The sequence below is a fragment of the Lactuca serriola genome, chromosome 6, assembly GCF_051521515.1.
Source record: "Lactuca serriola cultivar US96UC23 chromosome 6, Lser_US96UC23_V15, whole genome shotgun sequence".
Taxonomy (NCBI): Eukaryota; Viridiplantae; Streptophyta; class Magnoliopsida; order Asterales; family Asteraceae; genus Lactuca; species Lactuca serriola.
Window position 1 is genome coordinate 192,057,857 of NC_136413.1, and position 21,024 is coordinate 192,078,880.

General features: G+C 40.8%; 1 protein-coding gene across 1 annotated transcript; it reads left to right on the plus strand.

The window, feature by feature from the left end:
• Positions 1–6,394: 6,394 nt before the first annotated feature.
• Positions 6,395–8,286, plus strand: LOC145060513 (patatin-like protein 3). The gene is made up of 7 exons (XM_079008162.1): positions 6,395–6,523; positions 6,620–6,822; positions 6,902–7,088; positions 7,179–7,343; positions 7,542–7,844; positions 7,945–8,120; positions 8,235–8,286. The coding sequence occupies exons 1-7, from the start codon at positions 6,395–6,397 to the stop codon at positions 8,284–8,286; spliced, it is 1,215 nt and encodes a 404-aa protein (XP_078864288.1).
• The last annotated feature ends 12,738 nt before the right edge of the window (positions 8,287–21,024 follow it).

The following is a 21,024-nucleotide window of genomic DNA, read 5'->3' on the forward strand; positions in this document are numbered from 1 at the left end:
AAATACAACCACTCTTTGTTATTGCTTCATCTTCTTTCTATGGCAATTTCAAGCAACCAAAACACAAACCTAAACCTAGTGATTTACAACCCATTGATTTTGTCAAGCAAAACAAACATATACCCATTGATTTCCTGTAAAAGATTAACCTCACTCATCCATTCCATTTATCCATTTCTATCAAGAATCAATCAACAAACACTCATATTAACCTAAATCTATTGACTAAACCCCATGGATTTACAGTCAAAGTAAAAAGAAGAGAGATGAAAGGAAACCTGTGATTGTCGAGCAAAAAAAACACCGAACGCCCTCCATCGCACCTGCCCTTCTTCCCGTCGAGCTCCACTACCAAACACACCACTTGCGCCGATGTTGCTGCTCTCCTAGCTCAATCGGTTCTCCCTTCCGCATCGCACCTTGTTATCAGAACAGGAAGAGAGAAGCTTCACTGCCTTCCTTTTCCTTTTCTTCAGCCCTATCGATCTCTGGAAATGCTTACAATTCATTGCCGATTTTGAGATTTAGAAGGTTGTAGAGAGAGGCGATTTGAGAATTGAGATCATCGGGATTGCTTTAAGCAAAGATGAAGTCGTTTTGGCATCAAAATCTTCCTTCGTTGACCTTCTGTCACCCCAAATAAAAAAAACCCTACACACACATATGTAGAGTGCCAATCTCTGCAAATTTGGTCTCCGATTTGGCCCTCTCATCCCCGAGCGATTGTCGGAAGAGAACAACAGCAGACCACACGCCTCCGGTGTTGGTTCGAAACAGGAAGAGGAATCGAAAAACAAGGTTCGTTTGGGGGTCCCGATGAGGTGCCACGAGCAGCAATAATAAAGAAGACGAGGTCGTCAGTGGGTTTTGCTCGACAGAAGAAGAAGAAGAAGAAGAAGAAGAAGAAGAAGAAGAAGAAGAAGAAGAAGAAGAAGAAGAAGAAGAAGCGGGTGCGACGGTTGGTTCGAGAGAGAGGTATGAGAGGCGAGGCCAGAAGGGGATTTCTAGGGAGTGTCGATCGATCGAAAGGTGGGATAACCTCTGGTGCTTGCCTACTTTGAAGGAGAGAGAGAGAGAGAGAGAGAGAGAGAGATAGTATCTTCTTTTTTTTCTTTTTAATTATTGTAATAAAAGAAAATTAAAATATTAAATAATTAGGGGTAAAATTGTCTTTATAAAAAAGTTCAAATAAAATCCGACCAAACTCGTAACAAAATGAAAAGTTTGGATCTCTGGTGCAAGTCCAAACTTTTTTGGACCAAAGTGACAATTTTTAGCTAACCACAGGGACCATTTGTGCAGTTTTGTCTTGTTTTTAAGCTTTTGGGTTAATTTTTTTAAATTTTAAATTATTTTATTTTTTTATTTGTCTCTTTTAACAAGTTTATACGGTAATTTGATGGTTTTACATTTTTTTTCTCATAACTAATATTTGTCAGCTTATTATTATTATTATTTATGGTGTTGTTGATAGTTTTAAATATTAAAATATAAATAAGACACTTGTTTTTTTTAAACAAAAAGAAAGACTATTGGATTATAACTTAGGGTTAGAGATTCGGGCTTAGGTTAATACTTATAGCTTATGATTTATAATGTAGGGCTTAAGGATTTAGATTGTTTTTTTAATTACATAAAAGAAATAAGTTTTTTTGGATTGAGTTTTAATTTTAATCTTTTCTAATTGTTTTTTTATTTGCCCTTTTTAGCAAGTTTACCGATAATTTGGTGGTTTTACATCTCTTTTTTGAAAAAAACTACTAACATTTTTTCTTTCAAAAAACTCTTATATTTGACAAAAAAATTTGTTTGGACAGTCATTTTTGTTTTAGCTCATAATTCATATGTTTGTCATGTTGTTAACAGTTATCATAATTCAATAATACTCAAATGAAAATAATCAAGAAATTATAATCTTTTTGGTTACAATACGTATAGCACTTGATCATATCACACAACTCAATGCAACATTCTCAGTGTTGTAACACACTTTATATCAATACTACTTATAGTATAGTAATATTAGCTAGCCTCCCTCAAGTATGACATTGTAGTATCCCCCAAGTATGTATGGTATTAGCATCATTCATGCATGTAAGGGTATTATCCTACTTAGGCATGCAATGGTATTAACCTCTCATAATCATGTAGTATTATCCTACTTAGGCATGCAATGGTATTAACCTCTCATAATCATGTAGTATTATTATCTACCTCACACACATATGATGTTATCAACCATGCAGATCATAATACAAAGTCAAATCTAAGATCATTATATTATGAGCCACCCTCGAACAATTCTCCTGTGGAATTTACAATAATCACCAACATTAAAGAAAAATATAAATACCAAATATAACGTTTGGTTATACCACCTAACTCAACATAATTCTCCTTTATGAAAATAAAAGTTAGCCAAAACTATACTCGAAATATAATGATTTTAGCCTCCTATAAGGCATATGATGACAAAATCCATACTAAAAAAATATTGTCAAGATCGAGATTTTACTTTAGATCATTTTACGTTTTGCAAGATCATGATCACAAGAAACTTAATTCATGTGACCAAGAATGCCTTGGTTTTGTCGGGAGCTGAAAGGTGTCGCTGGAGAGCCTGCTCGACGTTGTGGCTGTTGCTGTTGATTTGGAAACTTTGCAGCGGCCCAGGAGGGAGTACGCCAACAGTATGGAGGCTAGAAATTGTTAGAAATTCGGGGTAATAAAGGCACTAGGATATTATGAGAATTGTCCACTTTCAAATCAAAGTATTCGGGTGGTATTCTCTAATCTTTGATTGGATAAGACTCGGAAGAGAAAAAGAATAGAGAATGAGATGTATGCATTTCATGAGTACAAGAAAACTGACCAAATATTGGTTAAAAACCTTCTTTGTCTGAAAACTGTCAAAACTGTCATGAAACAGTTTTCTCAACAGTCAAAATTGTCATAATTAATGCAAAGTCAAAAACGGGTCAAACATTCAAAATATTCAAAAACGGGTCAAATATTCCAAATTTGGATATTTAACACTGTCATAAATTGGCTCTGCCCCTTGGACCCCGCTCCCAGGGGCGCTGCCCCCGGACCCTCGTTCGTTCAGAGGCTTCGTCTTTAAATGACAGTCTACTTTTAATCTTGAAAAAACTTAAACAAGTGTGCACTCCGCACCTTCTTTACTTATTTAATATTCATCAAGATTGATTTTTGGTCAACAAGTCAACTCATTACACTTAGATACAATTAGTGAAACAAATCACCAACAACAATGAGCAAAATAGGGCCAGTTCATTCCTGAGTTCATTTGTTGTCCCGCTACTTGATGTTGTCGTTGATTGTCGCTGTTTTGGAAGCAATTGTCGGTATTCCTGTGTGGCTGTTGAGATGAACGCCAATCAGAATTACGAGAGTTGTTGCATGGATAAGAAGAAGTAGCGTGGAGGATAGTGGGGGATGAAGAATGATCATTGTGAGTTGGTTAGGAGGGTTTCCGGTTGAGGAGCCTTTGTTCTTCAATTGATAACATAAATCTAGCTTAAAGGAAACTTGGAAGAGAAGAGCTATGGCGAATGAGCATAGTAATGCTATCGAATTTAGGAGATAATCCATTGAGAAGATGGATGATGAGAGTTTTGTCGGACACCGGAGATCCAATTCTTGCCAAAAATTTGTCACAACTTTCATTCTTTGACAACGATCATTGATGAATCTCTCTCCAATTGTCATATTTCGAAGTTCATTCTCAAGCTCGATGGAGCGGGCTTCCTTATTATCCTAGAAGAGTGATGGTTTTTGAGCATTACAACATTCCTATGGTGCACATGCAACCCTAATTGCTTTGGATCTAGGTTTTTCTTAAGTTATATATGCAAATCAATTTTCCAAAGCAAGAACCCTAATCTAGCATACAATTTTCAGATTCAATAAACAAACTAGGGTTAGAAGAATACATTTCTTGTTAACTAGTAGCAACAAGCAATCATTTCCTTGATCTTGACCTTCAAGAACTTAGTGCCTCAAGCGTTGCACCTCTAATGGAGTCACAAACACCACAAACAAAGAATGAGGAGAAGGAGAGGCAGAAATCGGCTAGGGTTTCTTCTGAGGAAGCAGTGGCCGATTTCATGAGGCTGGGGGTTCATTTTATAGTTGAGGCAGTTTCTACTGGAAACCCTAATTCCCTTGCTTAGGCTCGAAGCAATCCACAGACCCCCACATGATAGGCCTTGGATGAAAACTTTATGGGTTTCCTATAGATTTTCGTCCACCCCTTATCAATAGGGTCCATTAGCCCAAACTACAACTATTACCGATTTACATAATCAGTCCACATTCTTTTAATCAATCTCTTTTGATCACTAAATTAATTCTAAATTAATTTCTGATTAATACTAATTAAATAATATATTATACTTATAATATATTAATAAATCATTAATTAACCTCTTTCTCCAAAAACTCAGCCTATTAAATTACTATGGTGAAGGTAACCCAAAAGGATCATGCTACTATCGGGTCAAGTACATATCAATTATAGTTATGGGCTAATACAACTAATCCAACAAAGAGATCTTCAAGATCAAACCAAATCATAGTGGCAGTGGAACCAGGTTTGAGAATCATAGTGAGAAAAGGTTAAGATAGAGTACCGTACAACCACATCTTCACCAATACATCAGGATCTTCCCATTCAATGTCTTTATTGTTCGTTGGTTTTGAGGTGCCATCAAGATAGCCAACAACACCATAGGCTCTGAAGTGGGTTTCAAAAAGTTATACTCGACATGATTCATAATTGAGTTAATTGAGATCGAGGATGAGAGGGACGACCGTCTTGATGTTTGCCACGCTGTATGGCTTCATGTTCTTCTTGGAAGAGTTGCTTGATTTTCCATTAGTAATGATGACAAAAGAAGATAACACAGATGAGAGGAGATGTTCGAGAAGGAGAAGAACAAGAGAATGGAACCGGATTAGGGTTAGGAGCGTGACAACTTTATACCATATTAGTTTAGGTAATTTCCTATAAATGATCAATTGCATTAATCAAATAATATATACATAATACAAGATACACTGGATCATAACGGGCTGGGATGAGGTAATACATTTAATGATACAAATAAATACACATACATACAATAATATACAACACTCAATAATATATTCTAGCAATACAAAGGATATGTATAAATCACTCACATAACTTGGTACTTGCCATTGTTAATGCTTGGATGTCTAAGGACTTCCTTTTAATGAGCTTTTGGATGCCGTGCTTAAGATTTCTCATTATCAATTCTCATGCATGTTTTCACAACATATGTATAATGCTCAATTATAGTCCCCATGTACCTTACATCAACTTACTTGTGGGGTTTTTATCCGATTAGAATCCTCTTTAGACAAATTAGTGACATAAATTTCGCATCGCTAGTTTCTTAAAAAAAATCTTTGCCAATTCATTACTTGTCGAAAACTCATCAAGGCCCTTTTTGGTGATCATATAGATGCTTCCTTTAGTAATGGCCATAATTCTACCACAAGATTGAAACATTTGTGATTTGAACTTGGTGCAAATTGTTTTCTTTTTCCGGCATGCTACCACAAGATTGAAGCATGTGTGATTCGAATTTGGATCAGCTCCATTTTCAAATGATTACCATTACATATGCATGGTAACTAATTGATACAAATTGTTTGACCAACAATATATATATGTGCAAATTGCCCATTCAAACAAACAGTAAAAACTTGACACCAGCCAAACTTAGAATGATTGATTTTAAATAGCAACTTCCTGCAGCAGAAGAAGATAAGAATTATATGAAACATATAGACCAAGTACATGACTAACAATGTATCTCTAATTAATGTTTTTAAAGGACGCAAGAAAGATTTGGCCATAAACGTGGAATTAGTTATTATATTTAAAAAATGAAACACAACTTCTCACGCATGAAAACACTTGCTTATATGCAGACTTTACATTGCATAACGCAGAGATTTCTACAATCAACATCTATGAGCTAGATAGAAGTTCTAACTTTTATTTAATCATAAAATATTAAAATAAACTACATCCTAAAGGTACTTGACGAGTTTCTTAGCTTTGACGTCACTAGACCGGGCCAAACACTGTAGATTATTTTGCTAAATGATAAATTAAAGACGACTTTCCACATAACTAAAGAGTAACATGCAAATCTTTACGTTGCATGATCAACGCAGACGGCAGACTCTTCCACGTTTCAAATTTGACGTCTCTAAATGGCTATATAAGCACCATCCAAACACACTCTTTTCACCATTCAAATTCAATCGATTAGTTTTTGTATAACTTTTTCTATATTATTCACTGTTTTCCACACAAAACCAAGCTCATATAACAACGATGGAGAATGGATTAAGAAACGCACCTCCTGCTAATGGAAAACTTATCACTATTCTTAGCATCGATGGAGGCGGCATTAGAGGGATCATTCCAGCCACAATACTTGCCTTCCTCGAATCACAGCTTCAGGTATATATGTAGAGGTCACTTGAAACTACAAAATGAAACACAGGATTTCAATCACATATGGATGCATAGCTAATGGATAATGTGATTATTGTGTAGGAATTGGATGGAAAAGATGCAAGACTTGCTGACTACTTTGATGTAGTTGCAGGAACTAGCACAGGTGGTCTTGTGTCAGCCATGTTAACAGCTCCAGACCAAAAAAAACGACCTCTCTATGCAGCCAAAGATATTGTACCTTTCTATATGGAGCATGGTCCTAAAATATTTCCACAACATAGGTTTATATATAACTCATCTGAGTCGTATAATTCTTCTGTTGTCATAACTTGAGGTAATATGACCTAGTTAAGTTTTAAATATTGATTTCTATTTACATAGGGGTGTATGGGGATCCATCGTGAAGACAATGAAAATGCTAATTGGACCAAAGTATAATGGGAATTATCTTCAGAAGCTCATAAAGGAGAAACTGGGAAACACCCGTTTGAACGAAACTTTAACCAATGTAGTCCTTCCTACATTTGACATAAAACGTCTGCAACCCATCATGTTCTCAACTTATGAGGTTTCAATCTACGTTAGAAAAATGTTTTAAAATGCTCTAGGAACAACTTTTAATGTGAGGCTTGGTTAACCAAAATTTTCATATTAACAGGCGGATGTTAATCCATGTTACAATGCAAAATTATCAGATATATGCATCTCCACATCCGCAGCTCCGACCTATTTTCCTCCATATTACTTTAAAAACGACAATGAAAATGGACGAAACAGTGAAGAATTTAACCTTGTTGATGGTGGTGTAGCTGTTAATAATCCGGTACATATATAGTATACATATATTTGCAACCAAATTATGGATATCTGTTGAAAATGATAAATTTCAATATTTGGTAGTGAGTTTGACGTTAAAGAAACGCTATTTTAACATCATCACATGTATAACAACTTGGAGAGGAACAAGACCATAATTATGGTATAAACCTCCATATTTAGTCATTTCTTTTTTTGTTTCTAGGCCCTTGTTGCAATAAGCCAAGTTACGAAACAAGTATTCAGCGAAAATCAAGACTTCTTCCCTGTTAAGCCTATGGATTATGGCCGCTTCCTTTTGATCTCATTAGGAACTGGCGCATCAAAGCAAGCGAACCGATACAATGCTAAGATGGCATCCAAATGGGGCATATTAGGTTGGTTGGTCCATAGTGGTTTCACCCCAATTATTGACGTGTTCACTCAAGCAAGTGGAGATATGGTAGATGGTCATCTTTCTGTGTTCTTTCAAGCAGTTAAATCCCAAGAAAATTACATTCGAATCCAAGTAATGAGGCTTAATAATCGAGTTTTTATTAGTTTATAGAAATAAAAGTACTTTTAAGTGGCACTAGCTACATAAATAAATGTTGGAATTAATTAAACAGGACGATACATTGGATGGAGATGCGGCTTTAGTGGATGTTATGACGAAAGAGAACATGGTGAAACTTGAGGAAATCGGTGAAAAACTATTAAAGAAGCCAAGTTCAAGGATAAATCTAAAGACTGGAATCTCTGAGCCAATAGGAACTGGCGAAACCAATGCCGAAGCTCTCAAAAGGTGAGTAAATTAACTGTGTCTAGAAATGTAAGACAAGCTGTCTTATATATACATCTATTAATTGTAGCAAGTTAAACAGCTTCCTAAACTACTGCAATTCGCATATACATGCAGATTTGCAAAATTACTTTCAGAGGAAAAGAAGCTGCGAGAGTCGTCTATATAACCTGAAGCCATCAAAGCCTTGAAGTCATACATAGATATTGTTACAATATATTTATTATTGGGCTTATTGTTGTATATTCATCAGCCCATTCTACTATTTTGTTTTTACTGCCCATGGCGATCATGTATCATTGTATCATTGTATTGTATATATACCTTTGTAACCTATTATTTGAATGAAAGGAAATCAATTATTCAATATGGTATAACGCCACGTCAAAATTCTCCAAAACTTTCTCACCTTCTAATCTCTACCTTTCAGCTCTCTATTCTTCGCAGCTGTTGAACCGTAGCAGCCCACCATCAACATCCAAACTTGTTTCTACGAGCTCAATTCATGGCTGCCAATTCCACCCCTCATAAAGCTTTTGGTATCACCAACATCAAGACTTATGTGTTGCTAGTTCTTGACCATGATCAGCTCAACTATGATGCATGGAGAGAACTTTTCTCTACACATTGTGTTGGGTTCGATGTGGTCGACCACATAGACGACTATCAATTTGCATTCTTTTTGTGTCTTTGTTATTGCGAAGTAAGGTCTTTAGGTTGGTTCAAACTTGCAGAGAGGTGGTCCTTCTTGAGTACAATTTGAAGAAGGGATTGTGAGATATCTTTGAATCCTTTCTTCAAATTGTACTCAATGTTGGTGAATTGTTTCACTAAGTATATTTAAGTGTAATGTTGACTTGCTGACCAAAATTAATCTTGATGAATATTAAACAAATAAGGAAGGTGTGAAGTACACACTTGTTTAAGTTTATTTAAGATTTTTAAGTAAGGGCTAAATTGATTCTGGACTTAAAATCCGAACAAAAACAGTTTCGGAATAAGTAAATGTTGGACCGAAACTGATTTCAGAATGAAGTTGGTCTCGGACCAACACTAAGTTCGTAATTTGAGTGAGATGTGAATGTGATCAGATGCGAATGAGATTTCGGAATACTAGATGCGAATGCACTTTCGCAACGATAGTATGTCACTATTCAATTGTGATGGATCGCAAGTAGTTGTAACACTACATGTTGGAACTTTTACATCGAGTTGGATGGTACCGTTCATTTCGCATCAAAACGATCATTGATGGTTCGCAGCGTTATGATCCATATAGGATCGCATCGCAACGACTCATTGGAACAATTGCAACAAACTTGTTTTCACAACCATGACGTGTTGGTCAGTGTTATATCTAATGGTTAAAACGATTGTTTTGTGTTAGGTTTGACTGTTGGTGGATATTCATCGGTTAAACCAATTGTCCAGCGGTTAAAAGCCCGTTTTGTGTCAGTTTTTCGAGCGTTGTAATTGTCTTGTGACGGTTTTCAACCATTTGACATATTTAAGCAGTTTTTGGTCAAACTTAGATATACGAACGGTACTTTACGTTGAAGAATTCAACGTACAAAACAAAACTTTTCATTCTCTTTCTTGTTCTCAAACTTCTGAGTATTATCAAATTGAGGATTTGGGAGTACTACCAAAATACTTCAATTTGAAAGTGTAAATCACGATTTCAGAATTTCCAAGTGCTTTAATCCCAAATCACCAACAGAAATAGAAGTATATTTCTAACAAAAATTGACGTATTCTTGTGATCATGGCTAGTGACGATTCTTTGAAAGATATGACAAGCAAGTTTGATAAACTGAACAAGTTTGAAAGGAAACATTTTCGTAGATGGCAAAAAAAGATACATTTTTCCTTACTAGTCTGAAACTGGTGTATGTTCTAAGTACACATATGCTAGAATTTGTTGAAGATAAAACTCTGGAGGAAACAAGTAGAAGATCAAATTGGGAAAATGATGACTACATCTGTTGTGCTCATATTCTTAATGGTATGTCTAATTCTCTATTTGATATCTATCAAAATGTTGAAACTGCAAAAGAATTATGGGATTCTCTTGAATCCAAGTACATGAATAAAGATGCTTGAAGTAAGAAGTTTCTTGTCAGTAACTTTATGGGTTACAAGATGTCTGACTCCAAGCCTGTTATCGAACAATTCGATGAAAGGTTAAGGATCTTGGGACATTTTACTCAACACAATCCGAAAATGGATGAAGTTATTTTTGTGGCTATGATTATTGACAAACTGCCCTCATGGAAAGATTTTAAACACAATCTGAAACACAACAAAGAGGAATTGAATTTTACTCAACTTGGAATTCATTTACAGATTAAAGAGTTATTAAGGACTCAAGAACTTGATAACAATCTGAAAGGCATGAATCAAGTTGGTTCCTCTTTTATGAACATGGTTGAAGGAGAAGTTTCAAAGAATTCCAAGAAGTCTAAAGGAAAAAAGAAAGTTCAAAGGAAAGGAAGATAAGTCTGCCAAAAAGAAAGCAAAATTGGTTTGCTGGAATTGTAACAAACCGGTTCGCTTCAAGAAAGATTGTAACATCCTCTTTTGGATCGTCTGTGATTAGGGTTGGTGGGCTGCAACTCGGGCATGAGGAAGCCTCGGGGCTACGGCGAGTAGCTAGAAGCATAGGGCTTCTCGTCACCTTTCTGTGGATATGAGGTTCATTGGAAACGGAGTTATATCGAGGAATCTATGGAAGTTTGAAGTTTTGTCAAGATAGGTCCCTTATTTGAGAAAGGTGGCAGCTGAGTACGCTGGGCGTACGTGTGAGTACGCTTAGCATACTCATGTGCATGACTTTTAAGCGGAGCCACCTAGTATGCTAGGCATACCAGAGGGTACGCTGGGCGTACTAGGCACAGAGTGAAAACCCTAAATGAGGGGGTGTCCCTATATAAAGAATAAGATGGCCACATTCATGACCACCATCCTCAGATAACAAACCCTTTTAAATCCTAAACCTTCGTTCATAGAGCTTTTGAGTGCTTTTGAGAGCCTTTGATTATTTTTGTGTGTTCTTGGAGTGAGGAAGAAGCTTTGGAGAAGGAGTGAAAGTCCATGCCCTTCGATCTGAGCATATCTATGTTGGGAGCTTCATATAGAGGTATAAAGCTTCAAGCTTTCTCACTCTTTTGATTTGTGCATCTTAGTAGAGTATTTTAGGGTTTTGTCCCAAAAGTTTGAGACTTTATGAGATATTGAGCTCTAGAGACTATGATCAACCCTTTTAAGTGTATTCAGTGGTGTAGTGTCATAAAAATCAATACTTGGACGTTGGAATCAAACCATTCATGAGATATGAGCATTTTAAGTTAAAAGAGTAAGAGTTTTATGTGTTTGTGACCTTTTCAGCCATGCAAAGGCTTAAAGTCATAAGCTTTATGGAGTAAGAGCCATTAGGGAGTCCAGAACTGGGATTTGAGTGAATGTCTTAACGGGTTAAGACCAAAGGAGTAGGAAAAGCAATCATGGATGTATGCTGAGCGTAATTCCAGTACGCCCCGTGTACTGACCAAATGTCCCGATGGCCAAACTGGATTTGTGTGTACGCTGAGCGTACCAAGGCAGATACGCCCCGCGTAACCTCACTCTGGGCTTTTAGGCTAAGTCTCATTTTGGGCCATAAGTGTTGGGCCTGGAGTTTGGGATTGTGTACTAGAGATTTTGAGCAGAGAAATATTATATTATATTATATATATATATATATATATATATATATATATATGCCTTGGGCCCTTGTGTTGGGCTTGTCGCTTGGACTTAAGAGTTGGGCCTCGGGAGAGCCCATTTATTATTAGGCCATGGTGGGACCAATGAATTTTAGGTTATTGATGGGCTATTTAGTGGACTACCTTTAGACCTAAAGAGTGAGGATTTGGACTTAGATCTTAATTGGGTAATTGTGGATTTTGGTCCAGTGCTAGAGGCCGGTGCGGCAACAGCATCTATAGGAGTTGTTCATCATCCGAGGTGATTCTTCTCACCATACTTTAACTAGAGTTGTAACCTTTGTGTGACCAAAGGGTCTTATGTGCTTCTATGAGTATTGTGATATCCTGCATTATCTCTTTGTGATTTATGTTGTGTATTATTCTGAGCTTACTTAGTTAGGACCGGAGGGTCCACCCGAGTTTTGGGACCGGAGGGTCCCACTGAGGCACATTGACCGGAGTGTCTTATCTGAGTATAGCCATGAGAGGCTAATGAGATATGTGTGGTATTTTGGGGAACTCACTAAGCTTCGTGCTTACCGTGTTATGTGATATGTGTTTTATGTTCTCCTCAGGATCACGGGAAGGCACCGGCTTGATTGTACACACTAGAGAAGGAATTATGCTTTAAGGATCCTAGATCCATGTTCAAAATGGTCCCCAAGATCCATGTTCAAGAGTCATCCTTCGCTAATGGGCCCCAAGATCCATGTTCAAAATGTATTAATGGGCCACATGGCCCATCATAGGCCAGTTATATTACTTCAGTCCCAAGAGTGATCAATTGGACCATTAACTCGAATTATGGCCAGGCCAAAAAATAGTTTAAGGCCCAAAAGGCTTATGGGCCCAAAACACGACCAGGTCCATTAGGGGTGCGTACATCATGTGTACCACCATGGTACACACAGCGTACCGGGCTTCTGCGCATCACGCGCGACATTCTCCATGTTACGCCCAACGTAGGAACAGATTAAGCACTCTTTCCGTTAAGTGCTTAATACTCGATGGTTTAACGTTCCAAAATCAGATCTGAGCACATTTTAACGACCTAGGTCATAAAGTTGGCGACGTTATGACCTTGCATGCTATGAAGGACCTCAAAACCTCACTTCTCACTCTAAGACCTTAAGTAAGAGCTCTCAAATCATGCATGGAGTCTTAGTATCCACCAAGCTCGTAACTTTATGCACTTAGCATGCTTACAAAGCTCAGATCTGGACATCTCAGTCTCTGGAGTTGCTTCAAATCCAAGAGAAGGTCTAGATCCAACTAAAGGGGACAAAATGAAAACCCTAACTAGATCTAAAGAAGAAGATGGAAAGGTCACGACATTCTACCTCCAGAAGCCTTCCAATTAATTCAACTTTGAGGGTTTAAAATTAATACCTGACTTGGAGTGTTACAACTTTCCCCCACTAGAACTAGACTTCGTCCTCGAAGTCCGTCCCTGAAAACAGATCAGGGTAATGCTCCCGCATCTCCTCCTCTGGCTCCCACGTCCATTTGAAGCCCTTCCGGTGCAGCCATTGCACCTTTACCAACCTCACTTCTTTGTTGCGAAGACCCTTCGTCTTCCTATCTAGGATGGTGACCGGCTTTTCGACAAATTTTAAGCTCCCATCCACCTGAATGTCGACAAAGGAAACAACTGCAGTCTTGTCAGCTACACACTTCCGAAGTTGAGACACATGGAAGGTGTTATGAATCTGACTAAGCTCCTCTGGTAGCTCCAAACGATATGCCACCTTGCCCACTCGGGCTATAATCCTAAACGGTCCTATGAACCGAGACCCCAACTTGCCCCTCTTATGAAACCTGATAATCCCTTTCCAGGGTGACACCTTTGGCAATACAAAATCCCCCACCTGGAACTCAAGATCCGAGCGTCGTTGGTCATCATAGCTCTTCTGACGGCTCTACGCGACTCGCAACCGGTCACGCACCTGCTGAATCAAGCTGGTGGTCTTGAGCACCACTTTCGTACTCCCCATGACTCGATGTCCAACCTCGTCCCAACACACCAGGGTCCTGCACCTTCGGCCATATAACATCTCAAATTGAGCTTGGTCGATACTGGCATGATAACTGCTATTGTACAAAAACTTGGCCAGTGGGAGGTACGTATCCCAACTCACTCCAAAATCCAGCACACACGCTCGCAGCATGTCCTCCAGTGTCTGGATCGTCCTCTCACTCTGCCCGTCCATCTGAGGGTGATATGTTGTGCTGAAATGCAGTTGAGTACCTAGTTCCTTGTGGAACTTTTTCCAAAACATGGATGTAAACCGAACATCCCTATCTGAAACCACTGACACTGGCACCCCGTGCCTATCCACCACTTCTCGAACATAGATGTCTGCCAAATTTTCTGTGGGTATACTCTCGGAGATCGGAATAAAGTGGGCACTCTCTGTCAGTCTGTCCATGATCACCCATATAGAATCCACACCCCTCGTCGTCCTCGGTAGCTTCGTAATGAAATCCATAGTGATCTCTTCCCACTTCCACATGGGAATGGGTAAAGGTTGAACCTTTCCATGAGGTCGTTGATGCTCGACTTTGACCTTATTGCAGGTCAAGCACCGCTCCACGAACCAGGCGATCTCCCGCTTCATGCATGGCCACCAATAACTCAATCTCAAGTACATATACATTTTCGTTGCACCTGGATGTATAGAGAAATTGGACTCATGCGCCTCCTCTAGTAGCTTCTGCCTCACTCCTCCTGATACTGGCACCCATACACAGCCACACTGCGTTAAAAGACCGTGACTATCCTTAACAAACAAAGGATACTGCCCCCGAATCCGCTCTATTTTCCAATTCTCTTTCTTCACTCCCTTGACTTGAGCCCCCTTAATCAAATCCAGCAGAGGAGAAGTCATCGTCATCCTCATACAAACTTTCCCAATCGGGAACCCTGCCATCTTGCGGGTCAATGCGTCGGCCACCACGTTGGCCTTCCCTGGATGGTATAAAATCTCGCAATCATAATCGTTCAGAACATCCAACCATCTCCTATGTCGCATATTGAGGTTCTGCTGATCCATCAAATACTTTAGACTTTTGTGATTAGTATAAATGGTGAACTGCACACCATACAAGTAGTGCCTCCAGATCTTGAGAGAAAACACTACCGCTCCCAGCTCCAAGTCATGTGTGGGGTAATTTGCCTCGTGTGGCTTCAACTGCCTTGAGGCGTACGCAATCACATGCCCCCTCTCATCAATACCGCGCCCAACCCTGAAATCGATGCGTCACAGTACACCACTAATTCATCCAACCCTTCAGGTAGCACTAGAACCGGAGCCTCACATAACCTTCGTCTCAAGGTATCAAACGCCATTTGTTGATCCTCACCCCCACCGAAATGTCACATTCTTCTTGGTCAAGCGGGTCAATGGCACATCGATCTTGGAGAAATCCTGGATAAATCTCTGATAGTAGCCTGCTAAATCCAAGAAGCTACGAATCTCGGAGGCATTTTTCGGTACCTCCTATCGCATCATAACCTCCACCTTGGCTGGGTCGACCGAAATCCCCCCTTGATTGATAACATGCCCCAAAAAACTGAACTTCCCGCAACCAGAAATCACATTTGGAGAACTTCGCATAAAGTTTCTCTGCCCTCAGAGTCTCCAGTACCTCCCTCAAATGCTGCTCGTGTTGCTCCCTGGTCTTAGAGTAGACCAGAATATCATCAATAAAAACAATCACCGACCGGTCCAACATTGGCCTACACACTCTGTTCATGAGGTCCATGAACGCTGCTGGGGCATTGGTGAGTCCGAATGGCATTACCACAAACTCATAGTGTCCATACCGAGTCTTGAAAGTCGTCTTTGGTATATCCTCATCCTGAATCCTCATCTGATGATACCCAGACCGAAGATCTATCTTGGAAAACCACGACGCACCCTGAAGCTGATGAAACAAATCATCAATCTTCGGCAACGGATAACGGTTCTTCACCGTCAGTTTGTTCAGCTCCCTATAATCGATGCACATCCTATGCGATCCATCATTCTTTTTCACGAAAAGGATCGGTGCTCCCTATGGGGAACTACTTGGACGAATGAACCCACGGTCCAGCAGCTCCTGAAGCTGCATAGACAACTCCTGCATCTTGGGTGGTGCCAACCGATATGGTGCCTTTGCTATTGGGGCGGCACCCGACACCAAGTCAATACGAATCTCCACCTGCCTCCCCGGAGGCACCCCTGGTAACTCTTAGGGGAAAACATCCTGAAATTCCTATACAACTGGCCCACTGCCTACCTCATATCCGAGATATAAGCCAGAAATCCCATGCAACCCTGCTGTAAAAACCTCCGAGCCCTCGCAGCCGAACATAGGGTCAGTCCTCGCGAGGCCCTCTCCCCATGAATAACTAGTTCTCCCCCACTTGGGGTTCGAACCCTGACTGACTGGTGCTCGCAATCTATCATGGCCTCGTTGGCCCCCAACCAATCCATACCAACAATCACATTCAACCCTCGCAACGGTATCGGGACTAAATCAACGCGAAACCTCTCACCATGCTTATTCAGGACACAGTCCCGATACACCCTCGCAGCACTCACGGTGCGGTCGTCTGCAATCTCTACCTCGAGCGGGGAATCCAATGTCCCTGGCACGTCCCAGAATTTCTTGCTAAGTGCAAGAGATACAAAGGAACATATAGCACCCGAATCGAAAAAAACGTGAGCCGATATACCATTGACCAAAAAGATCCCTATACAAGCATAATACATAAATAAACATTTCAAATAAACATGGAGCAGTGAAGAATAAACACGTACCAGTCACCACATCCGGCGCTACCCGTGCCTCCTCGGTAGTCAGCTGAAAAGCACGGCTCTTAGCCGCTGGAGCTTCCGCCTTGGCAGGGCGGCCATCGGTGATCCTCAGAGTAGCAGGTGTGGGTGCCGTTACTGCTCCTCCCCCTCCCTACAACCTAGGACAATCGGCCCTCTTGGCTCTTGTGACCGGTCTGGTTGCAGTGGAAACATATCAGGCCCTTCTTGGGATAGTCCCTGCTCACGTGGCCCAACTGGCCACAAGTATAACACACTATGCCCCGACTCCTACATGCTCCTCCATGTGATCTCCTACACTTGGCACATCGGCCTCGGACCAATTGGCCCCGAATAGACGAATCCGAGGTCTTCGGCTTTTTAGCCTGACCTACTGCTGCCTGGGCCTGCTCTGGCTTCCGCTTCGTGCGGATGTCCAACCGCATCTCTTGCTCGCGGGCCTTCTCCACCATCTCATTCAGGGTTTTGCACCCTGGGAAGCTCACAAACTCCCAAATGTAATCCCTCAACATGGAATGATACCGGGTCTGTCTCATCTCCTCGTCGGTAGCATACTGTGGAATCAATAAGGCTCGCTCCCGAAACTTGGTGGTGATCTCCGCCACAGTCTCGGTGGTCTGCTGCAAATCGTGGAACTCATGTACCAGTCGTTGCACCTCAATGGGTGGTGCAAATTCCAAATCAAATCGCTGAACAAACTCGGCCCATGACATCTCAGCCACCCAGGCTGGCCCCACCTGACTAGTAACCTCGCCCCACCAATCTCGGGCCCTATCCCTCAGCATACAAGAAACAAACCCAACCTTTGCCGCATTCGGGCAGGAACTCGTGCGCTGGGCATTCTCAATATCCGCTACCCAGCGTCGACTGACAATGGGGTCCCTGGCCCTGAAAAACTTCGGCGCCCCACATGCCTTAAACTCCCGGAACGAGGGAGTTCGAGCCCCAACCTGGCCTGCTGCAATCTCAGCCCTGAATGATCTGAGTCTCTCCTCCATAAGATCCATAATACCCTCCTTGACCGTCACGAAGATGAACAGGGTCACGTCAAGGATGCCCTTGGTAACCTCGACTGCAATGAGCTCGTGCAGCCTATCGTCAATGACATCAGTAGTGTCTCTTGATCCCGCCCCGAATCCAGATCATGATCCTACTCCCCCAGCTCCATATCGTGTCACTACCATTCTGATCTGAAATATAATAAATTGTAGTGATTAGATTTACTATATGAGGGATCTTCCCACACCGGTCCTCCTTGAAATCATCAGATCTAACATTGGTTCGGGTACAGGTCATGTGCTTACAGTAGTACATGCCCAATACTACCTTCCACACCTACATATACCTTTCCCCGATGCCCTACCTAACAACCCCAACTTGTCCCGAAACTAAAACATATTCCACAACCTTCCGCATACATCAAATCTCAGGTCGTCCTAAGATTTTTTCTACTCAGATTTATCAAACCATTCCTGACAGGTTGCCTTTATGCATGCAAATTGTACACAGAAAAACAACCAAATAGACTTTCGAATAAAAGATTCTACCCTAGGACCACAACCACACAAAGAACAGGAAATAAGGCCAAACCAATCATTCTGAGGCTATAAGCTCCTAACCGTATACAATTTTAAAAGCATACACATCGCAAGTTCCATGAAATCAACAAACTCAAATATCAGTATAGCATGGCTAACATATTGAGGAACTACTTACTTGGCTCGGCTGACCGTGCACACTGAACTCTCATCTTTTCATTTCCTTTTTGAAAGCCCCTTTTAAATTGTTTTTCGAAAATGATTTTACCATTTCCTTAGTTTGAGTCCTTACACACTCAAGAGTGTGCCCGAATCCCTCAAACCAAGGCTTTGATACCAATTTGTAACAACCCAATTTTTCAAAGAAATTTTTCATTTTTAATTAGTAAACATAATTGCATCAACCATGAAATTCCATCATAATTGTTTTCAAATCCATAATTATTACATCATGTTTAAAATTATCCGAGTGTTCCAAACGTAGTAATCAAAGAGAGATAGAGTGCGCGTCGCGCCATCACGCCTTGCCCTTGCCCTTGGGCTCGGATGTACCTGAAACAAATCCACAAATGGTAAGCATGGAAGCTTAGTGAGTTCCCCAGAGCACACCCACACACAAGCGCACATAACATATCAGCTATACAGAACATATAAACCATGCATACTAGCCACATAAGGAAGCCCTAGAAACCCTCCAGGGTCTTACTCTGGGTACCATGGGAACCCCCTCATGGTCTTAGCCCAATGCCTCAGGAACCCCCTGAGGTCTTTGACCTAGGATGCCAAGGAAACCCTCGAAGGTCTTACACCTAAGTGCCTCGGGAACCCCTCGAGGTTTTCGACCTAGGGTGCCAAGGAAACCCTCCAAGGTCTTACACCTAAGTACCTTAGGAACCCCCCGAGGTCTTTCATGCAAGCACAACCACAAAGCATATAAATTCTAAGAATGGCTAACGCATATATCGTAAACACATAATGGGTCGGCCTTGGTGCCTTAGACCCATTGGTATGGTGAGAAGACTCACCTCCGTTCGATGAATACAAATACTGTACTCCTAGTAATCCGCAACCACTAGCACTGAAAAAAAAAATCAGTATTAACCCAAGATTAGAGTTGATCATGGCCAAACTGAAAACTCAATCCCAAAGTCCTTTCCTAGTGGCCCAAGAGTCATCCTTCGCTAATGGGCCCCAAGATCCATGTTCAAAATGTATTAATGGGCCACATGGCCCATCATAGGCCAGTTATATTACTTCAGTCCCAAGAATGATCAATTGGACCATTAACTCGAATTATGGCCAGGCCAAAAAATAGTTTAAGGCCCAAACGGCTTATGGGCCCAAAACACGACCAGGTCCATCAAGGGTGCGTACCTCATGCGCACCACCATGGTACACGCAGCGTACCGGGCTTCTGCGCATCACGCGCGGCATTCTCCATGTTACGCCCAGTGTAGGAACAGATTAAGCACTCTTTCCGTTAAGTGCTTAATACTCGATGGTTCAACGTTCCAAAATCAGATCTGAGCACATTTTAACGACCTAGGTCATAAAGTTGGCGACTTTATGACCTTGCATGCTATGAAGGACCTCAAAACTTCATTTCTCACTCTAAGACCTTAAGTAAGAGCTCTCAAATCATGCATGGAGTCTTAGTACCCACCAAGCTCGTAACTTTATGCACTTAGCATGCTTACAAAGCTCAGATCTGAACATCTCAGTCTCTGGAGTTGCTTCACATCCAAGAGAAGGTCTAGATCCAACTAAAGGGGACAAAATGAAAACCCTAACTAGATCTAAAGAATGAGATGGAAAGGTCACGACTTTATACCTCCAGAAGACTTCCAAGGTGAACTAAATGCAGAATCTTGAAACTCCAATCCACTCCAAGCTTGCTTAGGATCTCCTTCTTCTTGAATGAACTCTACTAAGACCACAAAACCCACTCCTTAGGCTCAAACACTCTCTCACAATGATTCTCAGGTGATGAGGGACGAAAATGAGGCTCTAGGGGCGAATAAGGTTGGGTCTAAAGGCTTAAATGTGTTTAAATAGGTGGCAAGACCGCACATTAGGGTTTTGGTCCTCTGCTGCGTACGCCCCGCGTACCTTCTGCCTACATACAGTTCCTTCACGATCCTTCAATTCTAGTACACTGAGAGTACCCGTAGTTACGCCCCGCGTACCCACAAGAGACCATTAGCTAATTAATTCAACTTTGAGGGTTTAAAATTAATACCTGACTTGGAGTGTTACACCCAATCTTACAAATTGGGCCCAAAACCCATCACGGACCTACAGTCAAGGAAGCCCAAAATGCTAATCAAAGCCCAAATCAGAAGTCTAATGGCCCAAACAAGGCCTAAATCTTATAAGTGAAAATCGTGGCCCAAAACAGTTAACACCAAGCCCATGCGTCCCTCTACGGAGTATGCGGGGGTACTCAGCTCGTACACCCAACGTATGCATTAGGCTCCCAAACCACTCCATTAAGCACTTAAACAATTAATACCTTTTTCCAAACTCTTATATTTGGTCCCTAAGGGTGACTTAATACGTAAAGTTGGGAACTTTACACCCATGCATGGCTTAATTGGACCCAACACTCAAAAAGAAGCTTAATAAAGCTCTTAACACTAGCATGGACCAATATCTTTCACAAAGTTTGCATTTTTATGAGCAAGGAACCTCCATGGAGCTAAGATCTAACATCCATTGCATCTAGAGTAGATCAAAAGCTCAATTCTAACTCACAAGACTAAAAAAAATGCATAAATAACGCCATAAAGTAGATCTAGCACAA

Coding starts and splice junctions, on each gene's coding strand:
- LOC145060513 (XM_079008162.1), top strand. CDS start 6,395: ATGGAGAATGGATTAAGAAACGCACCTCCTGCTAATGGAAAACTTATC. Junction 7,089..7,178: donor TCATGTTCTCAACTTATGAG/GTTTCAATCTAC, acceptor TCATATTAACAG/GCGGATGTTAATCCATGTTA. Junction 7,845..7,944: donor AAAATTACATTCGAATCCAA/GTAATGAGGCTT, acceptor TTAATTAAACAG/GACGATACATTGGATGGAGA.